This window comes from Nesoenas mayeri (genome assembly GCF_963082525.1).
Source record: "Nesoenas mayeri genome assembly, chromosome: 9".
Lineage (NCBI taxonomy): Eukaryota > Metazoa > Chordata > Aves > Columbiformes > Columbidae > Nesoenas > Nesoenas mayeri.
The window spans coordinates 15,594,284-15,605,274 of record NC_137557.1 but is presented as its reverse complement, the minus strand read 5'-3'; the positions used below and the strand labels follow the sequence as shown (position 1 = coordinate 15,605,274).

At 38.2% G+C, this 10,991-nt stretch overlaps 1 protein-coding gene across 1 annotated transcript in view; it reads right to left on the bottom strand.

The window, feature by feature from the left end:
- Positions 1 to 3,215: 3,215 nt before the first annotated feature.
- SLC9A9 (solute carrier family 9 member A9) overlaps positions 3,216 to 10,991 on the bottom strand; it is a gene marked incomplete at its 3' end in the record, with an annotated part of 191,006 nt that continues 183,230 nt past the window's right edge. The window contains exons 15-16 of the mRNA XM_080349551.1: positions 3,950 to 4,055; positions 3,216 to 3,437 (exon numbers count right to left, since the gene is read on the bottom strand). Of these exons, the coding sequence (XP_080205677.1) occupies positions 3,216 to 3,437; positions 3,950 to 4,055 (328 nt within the window). The remainder of the gene's footprint in view (positions 3,438 to 3,949; positions 4,056 to 10,991) is intronic.

The following is a 10,991-nucleotide window of genomic DNA, read 5'->3' as shown; positions in this document are numbered from 1 at the left end:
CTAATGTTGTTACTATGGAAAAGTTCGAGTTCTGAACACAGCAACATGAGTGTTTGCTTCTAATGCCCCTGCTTTTGGTGAGGTTACCAAAAGTTGCACTTCTCTGTGAAAGTTATCATAGTGATCTGATATTTTTAGTACAGTGTCTTTTTAGACTGTCTCTGCTGTATAGCCAGGATTCATTCTGCTGCTTTCAACCTCAGCCAAATGATCTTTGCAGTTCAGTATGAAATTTTAGTTATTACTTCTGAAACCTGAAAGGTTTAGCAATATTGCAGATTTCCAACTTTCTTAACATTTTGGCCTTCATACAGAGTATGCAGTCACTATGTTCTGACAATATATTTTACATTTCATTTTCCAAGCAATGTTTTATTAAATTAACTTGGGAAGAGTAGCTTCACATTTATCATGAGAGTGACTTGCATGGTCAAACACTGTGTGATACTGAGTAGTTTAAATCTACAGTGTGTGAACTGTGAATTAACATTAAAGGCCTCTCAACATCCATTACTCTGTTTGAACAGTTGAGCAGAATTACTATTTGCTGATAATTTCTCCTTGAATACAAATATATTTCTGTTCTAATGTTGTTTTAACTCTGCATCTGAATATCATGAAAAGAATATTTAAAAATCAGAAAATGGCAAGGCTGAATAGTGTAATGGATAATAGAGACTTTTATTGCAAGTTGCAACTCAAACGATTTGATTTTTCCTGAAAGCCAGTGATAATTTGGTTGCTGAGTGTGGCCTCAGAGGACAAATACCCATCCTGCTGGGATCTCTTGTATTCAAACTCTTAATAATCTTAGCATAAAAATCTCATTTGTGAAGGAGGTACTCTCCTGTTGTAAGGAATGACTTTTTTGCTAAGCAAAGTAGTCCTTTTAAGGCATCCAGGCAGAATGGTGTGGAGAGTATTCACTGCAGAGTGTTGTTGATAAACAGAATTTCAGACCCTAGAGCTCTCCATTTATCACATTGTACAAGCGTGAGAAAGTTGAACATAGACATAATAAATCAGTAAAAACCCCATAGAGTATACTGCAGGATGCATTTCAGAGTAGAATCTAAGAGCAGAACTGTTGAAGAGCTTGTCATTTCCAGTTCATGTAGCAGTTGTGAAAAACAGCTTTGCATCTTCATAATACTGCAGCAGTTTATTGATTTGCACTATAATCTAAGGACTGGGATCTGGAAGCCTGGTGACATACACTCGATACTTCTGAAGACTGATATCAAAACTCTGGCTACTGCAATCAGGCCTGTGTTAGTGCCCATCCATGACAAAACCTTCTCACTGTGGTGCCACATTCACCTCACTGCAGTGTCTCTACCTTCCTATCCTGCCTCTGCTATCTCCCACTGTGTGCTGTAGGGTGCACAGTACTGAGCCAGAAAACCCGACCCCATCTATTCTCCATCCCTTTTTGTAACCTGCCGCACATCTTTAACCACCTCATGCAGCTAAACAAGGCAAAGTGGGGAGCTGGAAATTCATTAGTTCTTCTCAGAAATTATTGTATCTAAATATTGTTTGTTTTAAACCATGTGGGGATTAAGATCACTTGAAGTTCTTTGATTAGCATTTAGAGGAAAATAAAATGCTATTTTAAGCCTCTGATCATTTGTAACAGTATATAGAACTCCAGTGTTCAATTTTATGCTTATAACATCTGTTCTAGAGTCACATTTAACCAGAAATCAATTATCCTGAAAAAGAATAACTAAAACTTGATTATATTTAAGTTTGTATTTCAGCTTCCATCTGTGGTGAAATCAAGACCTATTCAGCTTTAGATTATTCATGGAGATGGCTTGATTTATTTATTTTTTATTTTTTTTTAAATTCTTGTAAATGTCGAATTTCCTGCTTGCTCATTGTCTTTGTATGTTAAGAATGACCTTATTTAAAAACTCCTTATGGTTTAACTTTCTTAGTAGGAACATTATCATGCAGTTAGTTTAAACATCTGTGGTGAGAAAAGGCATGTGCTGTTAACAACAAAAAGCCTAACAACAAAATTCCTCTGTTTGTGCTACTTAGCTGATATATGCGAAAGCTTGATGATAGTATATGTCAGGGAGCTGTAAATAGGTTGACCAGTTGTTTATCCAGTTACTACATTTATGCAGACACAATAGATACTACTCTTCTCCTGTTTGTGTGTGTGTGGTGTGTTTTTTTTTTAAATATCTAACCACCACTGTCCTCAGAACTAGCATGATATTAAGTGCCCAGCATAAATAGCGATGAACAAACTTCTCCTTGGAGCAGCAGTTTCAAGATATAGCTGTTTTGCAGAAATACTTGTTTAGAAACAGCTCACTTCCCTTGAATGATAAAAATTGAAACTGTTGACTTCTTAAATCAAGGTGTACATCTAGAATGATCTTGTAAAACAACAAAATTTTCCCTGGCATGTAAGCTCTGTGTGCTGTGAAGCTGTGATGACAAATGCCTTCTGGAATAACTGCTGTGTGAATAGTGGTCATGCCCACTCAGTGCAGCAATAATGGGAGCTGTTGTTGATTTCATGAACTTCAAAGTCTCCTACTAGCCATGGCCAGTTTGGCAGCCTGGTGCAGCCCTATACAGACTAGGTTATAAGGTGCGTTTATAAAGCAAATGCTGGGCTGCTTGTCAGCAAAAGTCTATACTGTGAGCATGAAGGAGGCTGATCTACAAAGACTGAGGTGCTGCAATGCATGTTTTAAGTTTTTTTAGATCACACTGATTGGACAAAGTCTTCTGCTTCATCCTTATAAATCTAGTTGCTACTGGAGTAGCAGATATCTGTGGATCTGCTCAGGACCACCTGTATAAACAGTGCTGTTATCATGTGAGCACAACTATGTTAGGAGCTGTTTCTTTCCACTCCAGCTGACTAAAGGCTACAAGCAACATTCAAAGGCCTGTGTCTGTGTGTGGGGAACAGTACAGTCAAGTGCCATGAGACAACATGTGATTGTCAGGGACTTGCAGTGGGCTGGCAGTGCCCTATGCCTTTTTATTAAAAATGGAAAACCTGCATATTGTTGAAGGTATATGGATGATGGTAAGCTCTCTCATGGGGGTGCAGGCATTTAGTTGGTAAAATCTAAGTTTTATTTGACTTCTGTGCTTAGTGTATTTTCTAGCCTCTTGTTCACATACTAGCATATTTTCTTTCTTTGTTTTAATCTTATTTCTTGTGATTAACATTACACTGTTCATGCCAAAGAATTCATCTGGGGTTGACCTGCAGGCTGTTCAAGCTGGAGTTTGTAGCCTCCTAATCCCAGGTCTCCTTCGTGAATATCTTCCTTGCCTGTAGCCTGGATGGAGCCTGTTCTGTCTGGCGCTGGCACTGGTGTGTGAGCAGACAAGTCATAGTTTTCAGTCAATTCATCGTTATTTATGATATGATCTGTGTCATCACCCTTCAGTTTATCCTGTATTCAAACAAATAAAAAGTTCAGTGACAGGAAGAATCTTAAGGAGAATTTTCATTAAGGCTTTGAGGAACAAGTCTGATGCAATTCCACTTTCATTTTCATTTCATTCTTCGTTTATTTTCTCAGGTCTTAATTTAGTATCTTGAGGTGATTAAAGCAAATCGCTTCCTACCACATTCTGCTCTTGAGCAGTGTTGAGAAACATAACCTACCCTTCAGATCTTTAAGATAATTTCAATGCTCAAATATCACTGATGGATAGCCAATACTTTCAGCATGTGGCTGAACTATTTAGCATATGTCATCATTTTAAGCTCACAGTATTTGTGGCCATTCTCAGAAATGTAGCACTGCAACTAAGATCTTTTCTCCACAACTGTGGAGAAATTGTATAACTTTTAGCCTTAAAAGTAATAATCTTTGGGAAAGCGACTTTACCAAAGTGTTTCATTGAGTATGTCAGGTTTTGGATTACACCTTAAATACAATTAACCAAGATAGATACTTACGCCATATGCAGAGGGGCTGGTCAAGAGCCTGGCAACAGGATTGCACCATTCAGGTAATGTTGTTGTGAGAGGTGGACCGGCATGTGTTAAGATAGGTTTTAGGTATCTGTGAAGTTTGTTAAAGAATATTTCCCATACAGTTATTGATACTAACGTGCTTCTCTATTACACAAAGAAATTTCATTGTAAAGCATAAGGGAGTCATCTAACTGAATGGAAATATCGAAAATACCATCTCTTTACGCACCCGTTGCTGCATACGTTCTCCTGTCATCAGTCTTGTCTAGTGTTTTTCAATAGCAAAAAACCCCCTTCAAACTAAAACCTAACTCTTCATTCTTCCCCCTGCCCCCATCAAACCCAAACACCACCAAACAAAAAAACTCCAAAACACTTGGTGCCCCAAATATGTCTTGCAGGGTACCAGAATGGCTGAAGGGGATGTGTTGTGGGATACATAAATGCAGTAGGAGCTGGAAGAGAGGAAATGTGAGCTAGATTATTCTCTTTACTGCTCCCATCTACAGTTTGCTGTGTGATCTCTTATGTAATTTTAACAGGAAACAATTTAAGATGCAACTGTACCACCTACTTTCTGTAAGAACAGTAGTAAACATTTGCTTAAAAACATACTCAGCTTTTTGTGAAATCAGTGCATTTCTTCAACAGGCAAAATATACTTCATCAAATATTAAGTTCCTTTATCACTGGGAGTGCACAGAAGTTGTTCTCTGTAATACTTTATTTTCAGCATCCAATGCATTTGTTTTATACTTCATATGTCAATGATCCTTTGTATAAAATTATGTAAGTTAAGAACAAGTTTTGTGCTAGTGTCTTGCGCCTGTCTTTCCAGTCTTTTCATCCAAAAGTGCTTTATTGAGATAAAAACCTATTCATCTTGAGCAATTATATCATCCTCAAATCTGTCAATAACAGTTTTCCCGTGAGTCCCTCAAGTTGACTTCTCTGCTACTTTTACTTGCAAAGTAATTTTCAGTGTTCTTTGGGAAGCAGGTCTGTCAGCTATTTTTACTGCTAGGGAAAACTTGATTTATTGATTGTCATCCCTCTCTCTCCCTCCTGCTCCTTTCTATTGCTGCCTTGCTTGTGCTCTCTCTTTCTCTCTACCTCCCTAAAAAAAGAAATGAACAAATGTAAAACTGAGTAGTGATTTGAGCTCTGCAGCAATATTGTAAAAAATGAGTAAATAACAGCGGGTCTTAAGCCTAACGGCTACAGACTGGAAGGCTGCATAACTTGCTCTGTCCTCTACACTACAGCCATGGAAGTCATTCTAGAGTGTCTGGGGTTTGTATGTGTGTTCATATGTTTTAGAAATTAAATTGCATCTGTTTGAAGATTGTGTGATTCCTTCATCCATGGTCATATACTGAGTTAGGGTGAAAAATTGAGTCTACTTAAAAAAAATATTAAGATTTTAATATAAATTCTTATCAGAACCATGATCAAGGTGGGAATCTCATGAGATCAAATTGTTTAGGGAAAACTTAAATCTACTTGCTTCTGTAAAAGTCAAATAACACCAAACAATCCTTTACTCATCTACTCTTGACCTTATGTGTAACCTCTAAAGCATCAAGCAGTTAAGAGCTATTGCTTATTAAAAAGCAATGTATGAAAACCATCAATTAGAGTTGTTTTGTTCTCAGCCCTTAAGGAAAACCTAATTAAAAGGCCAAAAATGGAAGTAGGAGCCTAACTTTAGGTTTTTAGTCTTTGGAAATATTGGCTTTGTTAGTACAAACAACTTGAATTGTTTGAACTGAGCTGTCAGACCTAGCATGAAAAATACAGGCTTGTAATGGAAGGTGCATTTGATTAAATTGAGTTTTGCCTGCTCTGTTATTTTATTTTCTTTCAGAATAAGTAACTGAAGACTAGTATTACTCTATATTTCCTCCCTAATCTGATGATCTCTGAGCTAGGCTTTACTTCTAAGCAACCTTATAATTTCGGAGCTTTTATACCTCACATGAAAAATGGTTCCTGTTTTCCTCCCATGCTTGCATGAAGCCCACAGCACATCAGGGATAGGACATACATGCTGAAACAGGCTGCCACTACCACTTCTGTCATGAAACTTTTGTGTCTGATGTATTTAACTGGTTGCTATGTACACACGCTGTTTTTGAGTGATGGCTTCTCTTTGGGCTGCAACAGGTCCTCTAGGTCCCCTTCCTATTACATTTGCTCCAGTGTGTTCATTGTGCATTGGCAATGTTTCTGCTTTGAAGCCTCTTGAGATACAATTTAAAGTGAAGACAATTTTCTTATGATTGCTGTGTTGTTTCTGATTCTGCAATAAATTATTTATATCTTCTTTCTTTAACTAGTTGTTATTCAGCACCTTAAAGGAACTGAAATTGCACTGGCCTACTTTTCATTGTTTTAATAACCTATGCCATAAATGTTTCCTCTTTACTGACACAGTTGCTTTATAGTATTACAGACATAATCACATGGTTCAGTGCAGCATGAAAGAGCAATTCTGATCCATGTGCAGTGCTGGCATTTCAAAAGTATATCAGATGTGGGTCTACAGCATTTTAAGGCTGGCAAGAAATCTTAGCACACTCCAGCTGCTCTGGTTGCATCCCCAGGGAAAAATAATTTAAATAGTGTAATAAAAAAGGTACTTTTTGCACTAAGGTTGCTTTAAAAATTGGAAGAAACTAAGTGTAAACCTCTTAGCATAACTCAGAAATTACTGCCAAACCAAATTCATGCCTGCCTAATTCAGGAACAGGGAAAAGATATAGGAAAACATTTTATCAGTAAGTCTGCTTCTAGATTTGCACCTTAGCCCTCCATGGGCAGAACAGCCCACCCGCATGTCTCAGGTTCTACACCATACAGCATACTGTGTTAAAGGACGTGAATAATTTCGTAAAGGTGGTAACATCTAAGCTGGGAAACTGAATTCAGCATGCCTGTATATGCACATGTATAGAATTTTAATCCATGTACAATGCTGGCACATTAGCATGCCTTAATTTGACATTCATATACCAATTTTTCTATCAATTCCTTACATCTCCAGGCTTCCATTTTCTGTTCACATGCCCAGGAATGTTTACCCTGGGACCCTTCACTGCTGTTGGAACATCCTTTCTTCCAGTCAGTCCCAGTCTCTCCTCACCACTCAGCAAGCACAGCTACTCTCCCTTCCTGTCTCACTGACACCAAACTCAGTGTCTAAATCTGTTTACCCCTTCCTGGTTCAGCTTCTGTCTCTTCTGAGTTTGACTCATATGATGTCTTCTGTACTGCCCAGTAACAAGCAGCGAAGGCAAGGCCACTGCAGACAAGATAGCTGGCAAACGTCTGAACGAGGCAGCCTAGAGCTGAACCACGGGCGGGTTGTTTGCTGTGGCCGGTGAGGCTGAGCAGCTCAAACACAGCCTATGCATAGGGTACAGCATAGCAATAGCAACAGACCTTCAGAATTTAGCTCTTGAAGTTGAAGAGGGGTGGTGTTTTATTTTATTTTTTTCTTTTTTTTTCTTAAAAAAAGGTATTAGCTATGTGATAGCCTAAAGAGCAAACATTTCCATTGTGTTTGAGTAGGAGCAGGCAAACCATGAAACTTTGATTATCTGAATAAGTTCTGCATGTGGCTGGCTACTGCTAACAGCTGACTGAGATTATTTGGTTACTTTATACAATAGCTTGTGTGTGCATGGCTGAGCTGGTGAAGCACAGAGACATCTCCAGGTCCTAAGTGCAGGCACAACAGATTAGAATCACCCAAAGGAGAGGGTTTTTTTTTTTTAGAGGGGTTTCTCCTCCTGATTCTTGCAAGAGAGAATGAGGTTTTCTCATGTATGACAGAATTTTCTTCAGAGGATAGGGAATTATCAGTGCAGACTACTTGAAAAGTGCATGGCATGCTTATGTTAGATCTAATTGTTAGAATAACAGGTCTGTTTCTGAACAGACCATGAGATCTACAGTGATTTAACATGTAAGGACAACCTCATCTGCACTGTGTGAGAAAGCTGAGAAGAATCCACTACATCTGGTGTAAAATATATTTTCACTTAGTTGTTAGTAGCGAATGCTGCTCTAGTTAATGTTACTTTCAAATGTTTTAATGGAGTGGTTAAAAGAGAGGAAAAAAACCCCAAAGAAAACACTTGTTCCGCCCCCCCCCCCCCCCCCCCAAAAAAAAAAACCCCAACAAACTGCTAGTGTTTTAACTTAAAACTACTAAACAACTGAGAAGAAATGGAATCATACAAAGTCACATCATGAGGTCTCTATTTTCTAAAGATTTGTCTTTGTCATTCTCATGTCTGAGAGCAGGGAGGGTGGATGAAAATTGGTGGTAATAAAAACTAAATGTTCTAAGAATGTTCTGATTTGGGAGGGACACACTAGTGCATTGTTACAGTAAAAGTCTCTTTCAGATTCTAGAGCAAAATGTAGTGTCAGACCCAAGAAACTACCTCTGAAACTACCTCTGGCTTTTATGCAGAATATGGCTAAGAATTTACTGCTTTCAAATTTGAAACTGGAAGCATTGCAGAGATGTGAGCAAAATGGAGGGAGTTAATAGAATTGGTCTTTTTGTGTATAAGTAGGTGCAGACTGAGAAGTGGCTTGTTCTCTAGTATGAACTGTGTGACGTCTGGGATTTTTGCAGACTATAGCTTCTAGTTTGAGTTCACTGAAGCAGGAAGGAAAATTGAGACATCTTAAGTTATTTGAAGCCTATTATACCCCAAATATAACACCTCTGTGCAAAGAAAAAATCTGAGACATAGCAACTTGCTTATATAACTGATGCATGGATAATGCAGCTACTCTTGAAAATGGAAGGGGCATGTGAAAGGATAGAAGAACACTCACATTCAAAAAGAATATATGCATAGACACTAATGTCAAACAAATTAACATTAGAAAAATCTTTGGAAGATGCAGACTATGTGAGGCAGTAAAAGAGGAGAAGAAGGAAAAGACCTCCCTGATATTAGCTTTATAATAAAGAAACAACCCTCCATCTAACAAAAAACCCAACCAAAATACAACCAGCTAAAAAAAAAGTGCACTGTCAGAGATAGCAGTCAGTTACACACAGTGAAAAGACTGCACTAGTGAAATCTGCATTGACATGCATGTGACTCCTCAGAGAAATGTGTGTGGTTCAAAGTTGCCATCACTAGTAGGATTCATCTCTTCTATCTTGATTCACCTTATAGTAGAGTAGCTGAAAGAAATGTAATCTACCAGTTTTACTCTTTCATCAATGAAGAGAAGTGGCCAAATCCCAAGACAGTTAGTCTCATCCTGTGGTGCTGGAGTTAATTGGAATGAATTGAAACTAGGATGAGTTTCTTCCTCTCTATTGACCATAAGAATCTGAACAATTAGATTAGGCTTAGATGGCTAATAATTAAGTATCTAAAGTTTGGTGAAATGAATCTCATATAAGGGCATAAGAAAATTGAACCCCTGAGGCAAAAATATAAGAAACCAAACACACTAGCATCATCCATACCAAGGAAACCAGCAGGTTATGAAAGGCATCCATTTTCATAATTAGGAAATACAATGCTAAATGTATTTAGAAGAAAGAAAGAGAAAAATAATCAACTCTTGTGTAATAAATATGCATTGAAGTCAGCAGCAGAAAGTAATTTTAAAACCATGAAGCTTGTGAAAACCTGAATGACCATGAAAGTAATCTAAAAACTACACCTCAATAAAATTCAAAAAGGTTTTCTGACACATTTGAAGGTATAAAAAACTTTTCAGGACATTGCAAAACTGGTATTCTTGTGACTTGGCAATAGGGTTGCTTTTCCTGCAGAAAATGAACTTCTGCATATGGTATGTCTTCAGCATGATTACAAAACTGGAGATAGCATTGGCCATGAGTAAGTGAAATGATTGCATTAGAAAGGACAAACACTGGTGTGACCTGCTTGTGTGTAGACCCTTAAGGCCTTAAAAAGCCTCTGATGCCAGCTGCCTCTGATGAGATCACTTCCAAGCTCTTCATATGAAATGTATTCATTGTATGAAATGCTTCATCTCTGGTACTGACAGAGGGAATGAATGTGGAAGAGTGAGCAAGTTAGCAGGGATTTCGGTGCTCTATGTGAAAGGTTGTGTTCCATGAGAATGTCCTTGGCATCACTGCCTGTCTGAGAAGTATTCCAGAAAACAGATGTGTGAAGAATGGGAACTGGCAGCAGTTACACACCTTGCTGCTAATGTCAATCTAGCACCAGTGGCATCACAAATCTAATCATTTGTGAGCTGCAGGGGGAGTAAACTTTAAAGATTAAATACAGTGAAGTACAAGTACAAATTGCTTTTGATCAAATGAATTACTTCAGTTGCATCATAGAGGAAGAGAGAAAAGCTAGAAAGCTTTTAAAAGCCTCAAAACCTTTGATCAATTATATTTGGTACAATTAACTTGCACCTACGAAGACAGATACTGAGGACAGGAATGGTTGTAGTGCCTCTGCCCTAGGAGACCTGGGGACCAGGATGGTGGTGGAAGGAGTGGGTAGCAAGGAAGTGATGTGAACAAGACTTCTCAAACAAGATGGACATCATCCTGCTTGAACTAAAATATTATAGTGAAAGCAAAGCAAAAAAAATGGCTGCTAGAACTTTGTAAGCACGGGCTAGATTAATATTCTTGCTATGGCCCTCTGGTGACATGGGTTGAGGGCTGTAGCCGGTGCACCAAAACCATGCTCAAATAGGAAAACAATTATTTGGTATTTTTCTCAGGAAGTCAGATCAGATATTTCATCATTACATAGATACAGCTGCACAATAACTGTTAAAATACTTCACAGATCTGTGGAGACTGTTTTTTGACAAATCTCCAGCTTCTGCATTGCCAAGATTCAGAGGATGCTCTCACAGTTATAAAGTGAGAAGTCGAAAGGGAAATATGATCCCCTATGAGAAAATCCTGTAAAGAACTTCTTGCACAATTTTGTTGAAGGATGAATGAGCTATGAACACAGAGGAAGGCTTAGAGGAACAACATGTC